A 14,353-nucleotide genomic window follows, 5' to 3' on the forward strand; every position below is an offset into this window, starting at 1 on the left:
GGCCTCCAACTTGACCCTGCTCCATTAATTACAACCCTCTGAGTTCTGTCACACAGCCAGCTCTCAGCACCTTCCTGGGACACCATGGCGGGTGCTGGTCTGGGCAGCACTTTAGGGCAGTGGGTTTAAACTCCCACCGGCCAAGCCCCAGACAAAACCTCCCCCTTCCAGCACGTGTAGGGTGGCAGGGAGCAGCTATTTAAAGTATAAACCCCAAGGGAAGCAGTTAAGACCAGGTCCTCCTGATACCTGAGGCAGATTTTACGCAGTTTATAAATGGTTAAACTGTGGAGAATCTTCTTTTAGAGAAGAAATGTAGCTATTTTAGCAACCATCCCAAATGGTTTCAAGGACTTAGTAAGATAAGAAAGGATGTCTGTGGCCCTGAGAACGTGGTGACCTAAGACAGGGATGCAATAAATACGGACATTGTCTGACAAACAGGTGGTAGCAGGGAGATCATTAGTTTTAATGAGCAATTAAGCAGTTAGAATGTTTTGCCAACATGAAAAGTGATCCAAAGGACAGGTGAAGAAGATGAAGATTGAGGAAGAAACAACCCTCACTCAAAATGCGGACCACCAGAAGGCGCAACTAGGCATGCCCCAAACCTTATTATAATATGTAAATGAATTCTTGGAAATGTAATGAATATGCTAATGTTTTCTTGGAATTACATTGAATATGTATACCCGTTGTGTAGAAATTTAATTTGACAACAGTATTCGGTGTGCACAATAGGAGGAGTGATCCCCTGTGCACCCGGCGCCGCAATACAGAACGCCTGCTTTCTAAACTTTAAATTGAGTCTTAGAAAGATTTATCTGCCGGTTTGCAGTAACACTCCTGGCACGAGGAGTTTAAATATTTGAATCAAGCTTAGAGATACCTCTTTAGGGACAAACACCAAGCTGTTTTCCAAATACCTACTCCCCTAAATACGTGTACAGTTAACACTGAGCGTTACAAGCTGCCCCGAGAGCTGCTCCCACAGGGATGAGCCCCCCCAGACCCGTCCCGGCCAGCCCAGGGCTCGGCCAGCCTTTGGGGCCAGCGGGGCTGGTGTGGGTTTTGCTGCTGCCCTGCTACAACAAGCAGCAATTTTTGCTCCTCTCCCTTTCAGAGGGCTCAGCGATGAGCCTCTCATTTGTGACTTCAGAGCTCTCTTTCACAGAATCACATGGGCTTGGAAGGGACCTCTGGAGATGATCTAGTCCAACCCCCCTGCCAAAGCAGGTCCACCTACAGCAGGTTGCACAGGAACGTGTCCAGGTGGGTTTTGAATGTCTCCAGAGACAGAGACTCCACCACCTCTCTGGGCAGCCTCTTCCAGGGCTCTGCCACCCTCAAAGTAAAGAAGTTCCTCCTCACATTTAGATGGATTTTCTTATGTTCAAGTTTGTGCCCATTTCCTCCTGTCCTGTCCCTGGGCACGACTGAAAAAAGACTGGCCCCATCTTCCTGACACCCATCCTTTCAGTATTTATAGGTGTTGATCAGATCCCCCCTCAGCCTTCTCTTCTCCAGACTAAAAAGACCCAAGTCCCTCAGCCGCTCCTCATAAGTGAGATGCTCCAGGCTCCTAATCACCTTTGTAGTCCTCTGCTGTTCCTTCTTGTGGACATTAAAGCTCAAAGGGGAAAAAGAAAACCCAAGTCCTCCAGCTGCAGCTTTCCCCTGCAAATCTTTTAAGCGGTTTCTGTCTGCTTTTGGTTTCCACTGCACCTCCCAGGGATCCATTCCCTATCGAAACTGAGCCATGTTTCAGAACGACACTCAATCCACGCAGAGACATGGCAATCAAAGCACGTTTTACCAATGTCTGCTCCTCTCTCATGGCCGTGGTGGTTCAGACAGGCTTGGATGAGGCTGGCTGCAGCAGCACCCGCATTCAGATGCCTCAAACACGTGCACATCACACACCAAGGGACCTGCTTCAGTGGCAGAACGGCCGCCGGGTTTAGCACAGGCACGTTTCTGCCATGCCACCTTCCTCATATGCTGGCACAAAGCTTTGCTGCTCTTCTGGATTCTGTAAGTGGGAGGATAAAACTTTCAACTGCTGGCTGGGTGCATGGATTCCTGCTGCAGGGCTGGCTCTCCTCCTCCCCCAGGGCAGAGGGAGAAGAGGACAACACAAACCTGTGACACCGTATCGAGCGGAGCCTCTGGTGGGAGCCTCGCAGCAAGGTGGTGGGTCTGAGCTGCCTTCAGTGTTGCGGGGAGAGCTGCGGAGAACAAATCCACTGGGGTTATCACCTCCAGAGACTCACACCATGCATGGACCACCCCTGTGACACCAACCCCTGCAGCCTGGGAGTGTTGGTGGCCTTACACTATGCCTTTTCCTTCTGTTTTTGGCCACCCTTGGAGGCCAGATCCCCAGCCTGCCACACCGCTGCCCAAGTAACCCATCTCCATCTCAGGCCATTTTATTTTGTGGTTTCTGGATGGGGGATCCTGCTATTGATCTTTGCATACAGTGCTGCAGGTTGCGAGTTGCACTGGCATTTGGGAAGAACCTGGGTGTTTTCTCTCATATTTTTTAAGTCACTGCAGCGTGAGGGTAGACCTGGCCTCTCTGTGAGCTGACTGCAACTCAAGGGAGATCAAAGACAACACCAGTGTCCGTAAACCCAAATGCCAGTGCCCTGCTGTGGGTCTCTGAGGGTACAGGCAGCTGGGGCAGTTCCCGAAGGGTGAAAGCTCCCTGGGACTGGGCTTTCCCCATCAGCCTTGCAACCTCCACGCTGAGGCTGGGGATGAGGTGCAGCCTTCCCTGAGGGCAGGAGTGACTCCCAGAGGGATGTGGCCAGTCTGGGATCAGGAGAGGAATGCAGAGCTGTGCTGCTGTGTCTCAGCACCTCCTTGTGCCCTGCGGGATGGCTGGCTTTCCTCTGTGCTGCTCCTAATTGCCTGCTTTTCCCAGCAAGACAATGTCAGGAACAGAGCATCCTCACACCAAAGCGGTCTATTTGCTTCCCCACATACCTTGTCTGCGTGGCTGACCAGGACCCAGTTTGGTGGGGCTGCTTGTGGGCTGCTGAGGGTGAAAAGGGTTCCGTGTCCTGTGGTGGCAGTTTCACAGGGATGTGACTGTCCCCTGACCTCCCAGCACGGCCAGCAGGCTGAGATCTGAACGTCCATTAAGACAACTGAGAAGCTGCAGAGTGAGTTAGTTATAGAAGTAATTGTTACATTAAATATTTCTCTCTCCACAGGCAGCCTTGGGGCCAGATGAAGTGTCCTTGGAGAGCTGATTGCACCGGCTAGTCCTGAGACTTCTATCTGTGAAAGCTCTGAAGGAACAAAAGAGAATTTTGCAGGCAGGAAAAGTAGTGAGAGATGAAAAAGATTTGTTCTCACTGCAGTGAATTACCCTGATCCCCCACACCAGGGGAGAAATAAAGATTCTTCTGCAAAACTGAGTTCACCTCTAGGGTGTTTTGGTACAAGGATTTAGCTGTGTGCTGGACAATTTGGACACATTTACGGTCTGAGAAAACCCCATTCCTAAAAATGTACGCCCTACAGCCCTTGGGGTTAGATGAGTCCTCTGCCAGTGGCTGCTGCGGGGGAGAAGCAATAAGGAAAGCCACCCAGACACCCCACTTTGGGTGTCCAGCTCCCTTTGGGGTGCCCAGCCCGGCACAGAAGGGCGTTTTGCCCCACCAAGTCCCTTTGCAGGGGGAGTCCCTTTGCGGGGGGAGCCCCTCTACCCGAGGAGGAGTTGGGGGGTCCTGCGGCCACCGTCTCTCGGAGGCACGGTGTTTGTCTCGGCGGAGAGCGGGACCGGGCTGCCCCCTCCCCGGGGCCGCGACAGAGCGGGCTGGGGGCGCCATGTGCGGGGCCGGGCGGGAGCCGCCCCCTCCCACTCCCCCCCCCGGAGCTCCCCCCGCTCCACCGGCGGGAGGGAGAGCGCCGAGCCGCGCCGCCGGAGCCGCACCGAGCGGCCGCGGGCTCCCAGCCGACCCGGAGGAGGTGAAGGGCACCCGGCTCCCGAGCATCCCCCCCGCCCCAGCACCCCCGGGGCTCCCCCTGCATCCCCACCTGCACTCCCCGTGTAACCCCGGCCAGCTCTCCGTGCGCCCCTTTTCCCGTGCATCTCTGCTACGCTCTCGGCTGCACCCTCTGTCCACCCCCTTTTTCTGTTGCATCCCTGCTGCGCTCCCCGGCGTGCTCTCCCTGCACCCCTTTTCCCGTGTAATCCCTGTTATACCCCCCGCTGCACTCTCTGTGGCCCCCCCTTTCCCATACATCTCCCCCGGCACTCTCCGTGCACCTCCCCGGTGCATTCTCTGCGCACTCTCCCCCCTGTCCATCCCCGCTGCACGTTCCGTGCGCTCCCGGCCATGAACGGCTCAGCGATGGGCTCCGAGACGGGCTGGCAGCCCGAGTCGGTCATCATCCCGCTGGTGTACCTCATCATCTTCCTCGTGGGCACAGTGGGCAACTGCCTGGTCCTGGCCGTGCTGCTGCGCAACGGCCAGGTGAAGAACACCACCAACCTCTTCATCCTCAACCTGGGGGTGGCCGACCTCTGCTTCATCCTCTTCTGCGTCCCCTTCCAAGCCACCATCTACACCCTGGAGGGCTGGGTGTTCGGGCCCTTCATGTGCAAGGCCGTCCACTTCTTCATCTACCTCACCATGTATGCCAGCAGCTTCACCCTGGCCACCGTATCCCTCGACAGGTAGGAAAGAGAATGGGGGGGCTCCCTGCACCTCCCCCTCCTGTGGATTCCTCCCCAGGCAGGAGAGGGGACAGAATTCCCTGAAGCCAAACCTGTGACCTCCCAGGGCTTGCAGGGGAATCCAAGAGCATTTCCCAGTTTGTGTGTGCAAGGATATGCGACCACCCAGGATGGGGTCCAGCAGAGAGGGCTGGATTGGGACCTTGTCCCCACTGCCCAGCTGGAGGAAGCTTTCAGACCCCAAAGCTGTAGGACTGGGGTTTATCCTCAGGCTCTGGCAGCTGAAGGGGGAGATAGAAAACCATTGAGAAACAAAACTGGGTCCCTGCACAGCCAGGGCTGTTCCCGGGATGCATGGAGAGAGCCCCTGCCCTCCCAACAGCCCACGGCGAAGCAGAAGACACTGGAATGTTTTAACTGGGACGCTGCTTTTCCCACCCTCCCATTTTATTAGCAAAACCCCTCTTTCTGTCCCAGAGCTGTCCCTTGTCCCAGTGACTGTCCCAGCCTGGCCCAGGGGGGGTTTTAGCAGGGGAGTTCTGTAAAAGGCAGCCTGTTGCTCTTGCCTGTGCTTCACCCCCTGCTCGCTCAGCCCCCGGCTCCACAAGGGCTGGTAAGTTACTAACCCGCAGCAAGCGAGAGACGGGGAGCTCCTGGCGCTGCTCCACTCGGTGCTCGAAACCCTTGAGACAGTGGGATGTGAAAAGTCCCCGTGAAAGTCCCCTGGGAAGAGCCATGACAGCCCCAGAGCAGGGCTGGATGGATCCTGCCCTCCCAGCGCCGCGCTGGCTGCCAGGACAGTCCTCCCTCGCCCCCCAGGAGCTAAACCAGACCCAGAGTCTGCCTCTCCTCCTGCATCCCATAGAGCTGGGAGGAACGGAGGTGTCGGGCAAGCAGGGCCTTGCATGAACTCCTAGATCTGGGTGTAATTAAGGGACCAGTTAATTGCAGAACTCAAAATGCGTGACATGCTTTCCCTTGTGCCAGTGTGAGGAACGCGGTGTTTGGGGATCCTGGGGACTTGCTTCTGCCTTCATATCCTCACTGCCACTATCGCTTGTGCCAGACATTGATGATCAAGTGAGAATCTGCTGGGTTAGGGAGAGGGACAGAAGGGGACTATCCCTGTCTTCCCCCCAGGCACTGCTGGGAGCTAAGAGGGTGACGGGAGGGGGTTAGGGGAAGAGGATCCTCCTCATCCGACTGGGATCCTTAGAAGCACCAGGGAATCAGTTGTAGGAATTGTTGTCCTGGAAAGCTCAAATCCAGCACCACTTTCACCCTCTCTCCAACCTGCTCATGGAGCAGCTCTCCATGCCCTTTCCAGGGCTGTAATCATGTCCTTTTCCCTTTCCCATGCAGGTATTTGGCTATAAGATATCCCCTGCACTCGAGGGACCTACGGACACCCAAGAATGCGCTCACAGCCATCTGCTTCATCTGGGGACTCTCCTTCATCTTCTCAGGCCCTTACCTCAGCTACTACCAAGAGTTCCAGTTGGCCAACCTTACCGTCTGCCACCCCATCTGGGAGATCTCCCAGCGCAAAGTCATGGACATCTGCACCTTCATCTTCAGCTACATCATCCCAGTGCTGATCCTGAGCCTCACTTACGTGCGGACTATTCGCTACCTGTGGAGGTCTGTGGACCCTCTCCAAGACATGTCAGAGTCCAAGAAGGCCAAGCGGAAGGTCACCAGAATGATCATCATTGTAGCCGTCCTGTTCTGCCTCTGTTGGCTGCCCCATCACCTGGTCATCCTCTGCGTCTGGTTTGGGTACTTCCCCCTCAATCACGCCACGTACGTGCTCCGCATCCTTTCACATCTCCTCTCCTATGCCAACTCCTGCGTGAACCCCATTGTCTATGCCCTGGCCTCCAAACACTTCCGCAAGGGCTTCAAGAAGATCTTCATCTGCCTCTTGCACAAGAAGGCAGCCAACAAGGTCCATGTGGCCCAAGTGATGAACACCGTCAGCATGCTGGAGGCAGAGCTCAGTGAGGTCACCCACATCAGTGAAGCCCTGCCTGGCCGCTCCTCCGGGCACTGCAAGGTCCCAGCCCAGCCGTGGGGGGAGGCAGAGCTGGTGGGACATCAACAGAAAGTGGATGGCTCCTTCATCACCTTCAACGTCACCTAGCAGAGCTCCTTCCCAACCCACGGCTCTTGCAGTCTCCCACAGCATCGCAGCCGTGTGGATGGACTGTTTTGCGTTAAAATGCATTAAATCGTACCCTTTTTCATTCCAGTGCATCCAGATGTCATAACTGTTGAAGCGACGCTCCTGATGGACTCAGCCAAGCGACAAACTGAGAATCCCAAGGGTAGGATTTGCTTCCACCGAGCGCTTCCTGAGGGATCAAACCCCTAAATCAACTCTCACGGAGAGACTTACACCCTGTTGCATCTACACCTGGAGCTACGGAAAGCTCCGGTCCCTCCAACCAGCACAGCTCCTGGCTGGAGTTAGCAGGATGTGCTTTTAGGGGTATTTGGGAAGTCTCGATTCGTTTGTGTTCCAGTTCAGCTGTGCCCCAGAGCAATGCTAGTTACAGCCACATGGGCACAAACCCAGCCCAGGTAGGAAAATCCAGGAGAAAAGCACAGAAATCAGGAGACAAACCTTCCTAGCGGAGCCTGTGCTGGCTGAGCACAGCCCCTATCTCCTTGGGGCTTATGGCTTGGGGGTGGTTTCCTGGAGATGGAGCACAGCTGGCAGCAGCATCCGTAACGGAGCTGAGGGCCATAGCCCAAGTAGGGGACTGCTGAGGACACGTGGCACCCCTCTGCTCTCCTGACCATGGCTCATCTCTGCCCTTTGAGTGCGTGCGAGGCTCTGCAGAGCATCTGGAGGTCACCAAGGACCAGCAAGGAGAGAGGCTGTTTGCCAGGGGAACGCAGCTGTGGCCCCACAGGAGAGGTGACGCTGCCAGGGGAAGCGGAGCGGGACATCAGCGGGTCAGGGCTGGGGGAGGATTTTAATGCTTTCAGACAGCTTGGGCAGGGCTCAGCATCTCAGCCCTGGTGAGGTGCTTGCAGGGAAGAGCAAAGCAGAGCACCGGTACTGCCTTCCTGCGGCCACGGTGTGAGGCCAGGCAGCCACAATAAAACTCCTCGTCCCGCATCCCGTGTCCTGCTCCCTTGGGACACCCCATGGTCCACAGCAGAACGGAGGTGGGTGCTGGAGGGGTGGTGGGACCCGCTGGCCCGAGGGAAGCTGTGGGCAGGGGAGGGGTGTGGAGATGTGGGTTACATCCAAGGACATCTAATTGAGGGGTGGACCACCGCAGTGCAAGGAACGGCACTGCACTCCCCTTTACGCAGCCGTACCCACGCACCAGAGGCTGATGTGACTCACGCGTCCTCTGCTCTGACCACTGTAAGTTCTCCAGGAGCGGCTGAGCTCTGCAACCACCAGCTTTGTTTAAAGACCCGTGGTTTTCTGTACCAGAGGAGCATCGCTAGAATAGGATCAATTAACTCTTTTGAAAAATGCTGCGGCAGAGCACAGCCAGAGGAGGTGTTGAAAGCGTAGAGGAGCTGGGACAGGCTGTGCTGAGCATCCCTGCGGTGCCCAGGGCACCAAGCACTCGTGAAGATCAGCTCTCTATAAATTGCCATTACAGAGGGAATAAATCTCTGCACAGATCTCCCTTCCTCCCTCCTTACAACATCTCCGTGGCAGGACCGGGATGTGATGCAGGAGGCTATTTCTATCTGGACCCTGGCCGGGTCCTAGGCAGCACTGCTCCCCACCGCGCCGTCCCCCACCCCTCCCCAGCACTTGGCCTTTCTTCCCAGGAAGCTTTATGGCTGTCAAACATTTCTTTTCCCCTCTGAGTGTTATTATAACTAGATCTTCCTGTCCCCACCCAGAGGGCCATAAATCAGCCACTGCCTCATATCAATAACCATTATATTTAGTCTAGGCCTGCTCACAGCATAAGTCACAGAGAACGAGTGTATAAACAGCTCCATTACTTATATTTGCATTTATCTCCCCTGCTCAACCCTTCCCAGCCAGGGAAAACAGTGAAACAGCCACGCAAACACAGCTAAAAGCCTTATTTTCCTCCTGTCCTCATCCACCTCTGCTGGGGGAGAGCCATGGGATCTGGCTCCGATGGATCGGCCCCACACTGAGGGGTTCAACCCCCTCTCCTGGACACGATTATCATCTCGCCTTGGGGATGGAGATGTTCCACCACCTCCTGCACTGCCTAAGGCTCCCTGTGCTAGGAGTGCAACGTTCCCTGTCCCTTCATGTCATCCCAGAGGAGGTATCAACCCCGCTCCCCTACTTCCTGCCCCCCCGCCCCATTTTCCCATCACACGAGGCTGCACTCGCAGATCTCAAGCCAAGATGCTGCAGGGCATCGTGGTGTGCACTGCGGGAAGCCCCATGGAGTCTACACTCACTTTCAAAGCCAGGTTGTTCTCCTTCACACAGGGCTGAGTTCCCAGAAAGGACAGGAGTCACTTCTAAGTTCATCTTTTTATAGCATTCACAAGAAAATAAAAATAACCAGCTCACAGAACAAGCCATTCAACAAACCTCAGGCCATACACTGTGCCCTGGTGAGGGGCTCAAAGTCCACCCAGAAAGAGTCCTGGGGATGGGGGGGAAGGTGTTGGGCTGGTACCTGGGTATCTCATCCCACCACGGGGTGAGAGCTGGGGTGTCACGGGGAAGGACCCGAGAGGAGGAGCAACCCCCAGGGCTGTACTGGGGCTGCTGCTGCTCTCGCTACTGACGCTCGGTGAGACCCACCATGTAGCACCCTGCCAGGCAGAGGGGGGGCAGCTCTGCCCAAAACTCCTTTGCCCAGCCCCGGGGAGGCTCCTGGTGCCACCTCTGAGCTGTCAGTGGGAAAAGCCCAGGCCACAGAGTGGCCATCAACCTCTCAAACCCCCAGCACAAGCTGTTCCCAGGGTGGGAGATGACTCTGAGCAGCAAAGCTGGGGCTCTGGGGACTCACGTCTCTCAGCCACATTGGATCCTTTGGTGGAAGTGTTGTGGCCACCACAAAACAACCAAAGAAGAGGGAGATGACTCTGATCAGCAGCTCCCATGGGGCTGGTCCTTGGTGACAGCATTCCAGCTGCACAGGCAGCTAATCCCACAATCCCACCCTGGAGAAAGCAGGCTCACAACAACCAGCAGGAGAAAAGTGCTAAGTTACCGTGGACTTTGTAAACTCAGTTTGTTTTCTGGATGTTTTGGCGTTGCACGGGGAAGGAGGCTCAAAATAGCATTAGCAGCTTAGAGCCGTGACTATCAGCCAGAGGAGAAAAGGGGACGGGCCACCTCTTCAAAACAGCTCATCAAAACCACACACATGGTGCAACAACATCACTGCTCCCCCTCAGCTCGGCTTCGCCCGGGGGGCTGCTCGTTTTGCAGCTTTGACTCTTTTTGAGGAGCCCCAACACCGCCGTAACAGCAGCGCCGCAAGCAGAGCCCTGGTACACGGGGCGCTCTCACCCCACCACGCAGCTCACGTTCTGCCCTGGGAGAAACAGGTTTAGGAATAAATAGCAATAATACAAAAGAATCAATGGGAAAAGAGGTAGGTTTTGCAAATCCCAGGGGTGGGAGTGCAGGCTGTGGGGCACAGGGCCAGCTTTGCAAACAAGCTGCTGATTGCTGCGGGTAAAACACGGCTGGAGCATCCCATGGCCCGTCTGTCACCCGCATCCGACGGCAGCAGCCTGGACACCGGGAGAAGGTGCAAAGGACAAATAACTGCTTGCAAGAACAAACTAGCATCTATGGAACAGCCTTGCCATGGTGCCTCCTGGCCTAAGTGACACAGAAGCCATCCCCTGTACCACCCCAGAAGACACCAGCAGGTTGAGGGTGGTCATCCTCCCCCTCTGCTCTGCCCTGGTGAGGCCCCATCTGGAGCACTGGGTTCAGTTCCGGGCTCCCCAGTTCAAGAAGGACAGGGAACTGCTGGAGAAGGTACAGCAGAGGACTACAAAGGTGATTAGGAGCCTGGAGCATCTCTCTTATGAGGAAAGGCTGAGGGACTTGGGTCTTTTTAGTCTAGAGAAGGCTGAGGGGGGATCTGATCAACACCTATAAATACTTAAAGGGAGGGTGTCAGGAGGATGGGGCCAGTCTTTTTTCAGTCGTGCCCAGGGACAGGACAAGAGGAAATGGGCACAAACTTGAACATAAGAAATTCCATCTAAACGTGAGGAGGAACTTCTTTACTTTGAGGGTGGCAGAGCCCTGGAAGAGGCTGCCCAGAGAGGTGGTGGAGTCTCTGTCTCTGGAGACATTCAAAACCCACCTGGACACGTTCCTGTGCAACCTGCTGTAGGTGGACCTGCTTTGGCAGGGGGGTTGGACTAGATCATCTCCAGAGGTCCTTTCCAACCCCATACCATTCTGTGATTCTGTGACACCCAGAGCATCCTTCTGAGCACACCAGCCGTGCGTCCACCACCATATCCCGTGGTCTGCCAGCATCTTCTCAAGCAAGGACAAGGTGAGAGGGAAAGTGATAATGAAGTAAAGCCTTCACCAAAGCTTGGCAGAGCTGGTCCCCCAAAGGAGAGACTTGGGAGAGACTGTCTTCAGCTGGAGAGACACAAAAGCAGCCCTCTGATGCTGCAGTTGAACACGGGGAATCAATGAGAGAGTGTGTGTGTGTGTACATACATGCTTTTGCAGGTCTCTGTGGGGTGACACATCCAAGCTGCCCTCCTCGTCCTACGGATCCTCACCCATCGGTTGATATTTGCTTGTACGCAGGCAGCGAGAGGGAAGTCTGTGCCAGCTGCTGGATCATTACACCGTTTACAGGATCCTACAGAAATTAAGGGGCGGGGGGGAATAAAATAGCACCTCTCCAGCTTATCTGCAACTGCCCCTGCTCATTTGGGGATGAAACCATCACCCTCCTGCCCAGCCTGTGCCCTTCGAGGGCAAGCACAAGGTTTTGCTGCCAACACAAAAGTGACTTTCCTCCAAACAATGGAGCGTATCAGGCCCAGCTGGAAGAGACGAGAGCATCATGACCCACCACGGCTCAGCACCCTCCCAGCTGAGCAGGGACAGGCTCCTGGGCTGTCCTCTTGGGAGGTTTTTATCTTAAATGAACACCACTGTGAGTCCCCATGTTCCAGTTAAAGTTTAATAAAAGCAGATCCAACTGGAAGTGAGAAATAAATAGGCTGAACTCAGCTCCCATGGAGCCCGAGGGTGGGCAGGGAGATGAGGGGTACTTGGCTGAAGCCTCACGTTAGTGTGAGCTTTCCAGCCCCCAGGTTTGTCACTGGGGTTGAATAAATTGGTTTGGTTGGTGGTTTGTTTTGTTTTCAACCACTTACTCTGCCAAATTTGCTCCCCAGTACCACAAAGGCATCCAAAGGCTTTGGAGCCTCCCACCCTCATCTGTCCCATGCACAGCTCCCAGCTGCAGTGGCTGCAGGGACCCCAGAGCTGGTCCCCATCCCAACAGGATTTGATAAACCCCTTTTTCTCCCCCAAAATAACAGTCAGTGCCAAGGACACCACGAGAGCAGGTTGCACACCCAGACCATGGTATCTCCCCCCTCCCCTGGCCCACCACAGCAAGAACACAGAAAAATGGGGCTCCAGACCCAAAACCCCGGGAATCAGAGACACATCCCCCAGCATGTCCCCATCTGTGTCAGGGGATCCACTGGCAGCCAGAGCGGAACAGGAGGCGAGGGGAGGGAGTTAAACCCTGCAGGAGCCTCAGAGGAAGCAAAGGGGGAGGCAGAGGGGGCTCAGCCCCGGATGGGGTCCATGGTCTGAGCATCGCTGAAGGCTCTGAGCTCAGTTCTTTGTGGGGGGTGTGAAGTTCTCGGCTGCGAGAGTGACAGGGAGGGTGCTGGCTGCCGTGACCGCTCTTAATTAACATGTTGGAAAGACATTCCTTACCATAAAAAGCCAAGGAGCATGCGGAGCCGTTCCCCAGCGCTGCACAGCGTCGGAGACACTTGAGGTCAGCCTGAAGGGGGAGAGCGGCTCCCCCAGCTCCCACCCGAAGGAAGGGGGAGGCTCTGGGTGAATCGTGCTGCTGCTCCCAAAGCAGGTCTGGCTGCTGCTCGGCAGGAGCAGGAGCCCATCCACCTCCCCACGCTCATTCCCTGAGCAGGGCAGAGGCAGGCAGTGTGGGAAGGGTTAGAACAAGGGCAAGCGGGAGGCTGGATTTAGGGAACCGGGACCAGGTGGCTCCACTTTGCCTTGGTCTCGGTCTCCCACCTAAGAGTCATTCACCTGGGAGAATCAGAAGCCACCTCTTCCCCCAGATACTCACCACCTCCAGCTCCTCCTCACTGCACGGCTGCCCCCAGGCCAGGCTCCCACCCCTTTTCCTTCCTCCAGATGTGGCCAGGGCATCCCTGGGGTAGAAAACAACCCAGCCAACTTCTGGTGCTGGTAATGGAGAGACCAGGAGGGAGGAGGACATTTTGCACCTCATCCTCTGACTGCACCTTCCCACCTCCAAGCTGTGCTGGACCAGCTCCTCACCAGTCCCAGACTGGTAAAGCTTCCCAGGGGGAAGGGGCTGCCAGCAAAGCCCAGTGTAGGCCATGCAGAGGCATTCCCAAAGTCTCCAGAGAAGGTGATGTGGTCCCATCCCAGACCCTAAGGGATCTCATACGTGTTCTCTGGGCTCTCAGCATCAGCAGAGGGAGGACACCAGTTCCCACACTGAAGCCCAGGTACTCCAGAAAGGCTCCAAGCAAAGCTCCCCCCTCCGCAGCCATTCCAGGTGAATCTCCTTACCCTGGGATCAGCTGCAATAAAACATGTTTTACAGCCCCAGCCTGAGCACATCAATGAATTCCACCCACTCACACAGAGAAAGAAATTCAGATCAGACCCCTGCTGTGGCAGAAACAGAGCCAGAAAGATGGAATCCAGCTCCTTCTGGTGAATGTCAGTGTGTGTATCCAGGAGGCTCGACACCACACGGAACGCAAGCCAGCAGCGCTTTGCTTATGCTTAAAAACACTCCGTCCGGCGCCTGCCAGCCTTTGAGAGGCTCTTGGAGCTGGCAGAGGAAAAGAACGGCTACACTGAAGTCGCAGGTTTCCTCAAGCACTTGTGATCTGAAAGCAGGAGGGAAGGTCCCTGCGGGGAGGGCTCTTGGGTCGGCACCGTGAGCCTGCGCAGCCAGACAGGTGTGATCACGATTCGAACCCGCGCAGTCACCCAAACCTGCCCAATCTGCTGGGTTTTTCAGACTTTTCTGTGCGACAGAGAGCCGGTAGTGTGTCAGACCACGCTCACGTCCAGGCTGAAGAAGAGGGGAGGGTTTTAGGCCAGGAGCTACCTGAAACACAACTGTCTGCAGGGACAGCAACCCAGGCAAGCAGCTGGGTCTGTCACTGCAGGACCTGCCTTCTCCTCCAGGCTCTAACATCCAGCTCCTGTGTGACATGGGACAAGATAGGTCCTCACCTCTCTGCCCTTTGCCTCTTGGCCTCTCTTATCCACTGGCACCGTAACTGCCAGTGGGAGACGCTTCCCAGGATGTGCCACCCTGGCTTCCCCACAGAAACAGCCCTCACAGCCTTGACACTCACCACACCCTGCTGGGAAAAAAAAAAAAGGCAGAGTTGGTGGATGCACAGCAGCAGAAGGGTTAAAACGCAGCTCTCCACCTTTCT

The 14,353-nt window shown here is 55.6% G+C and overlaps 1 protein-coding gene across 1 annotated transcript; it reads left to right on the top strand.

Moving 5' to 3' along the window:
- Positions 1–4,136: 4,136 nt before the first annotated feature.
- GALR2 (galanin receptor 2) lies at positions 4,137–6,836 on the top strand. Its single transcript, XM_074160281.1, has 2 exons — positions 4,137–4,693; positions 6,056–6,836. Exons 1-2 carry the CDS (start codon positions 4,353–4,355, stop codon positions 6,834–6,836), a joined length of 1,122 nt encoding a protein of 373 aa, XP_074016382.1. The 5' UTR covers positions 4,137–4,352.
- The last annotated feature ends 7,517 nt before the right edge of the window (positions 6,837–14,353 follow it).

Source organism: Numenius arquata, chromosome 17 (assembly GCF_964106895.1).
Source record: "Numenius arquata chromosome 17, bNumArq3.hap1.1, whole genome shotgun sequence".
In the NCBI taxonomy this organism is placed as follows: Eukaryota; Metazoa; Chordata; class Aves; order Charadriiformes; family Scolopacidae; genus Numenius; species Numenius arquata.

Excerpts from the sequence above, each read along its gene's own strand:
- GALR2 (XM_074160281.1), top strand. The coding sequence starts at position 4,353 with ATGAACGGCTCAGCGATGGGCTCCGAGACGGGCTGGCAGCCCGAGTCG. Across the intron at positions 4,694-6,055 it reads GCCACCGTATCCCTCGACAG|GTATTTGGCTATAAGATATC; the intron begins GTAGGAAAGAGA and ends TTTCCCATGCAG.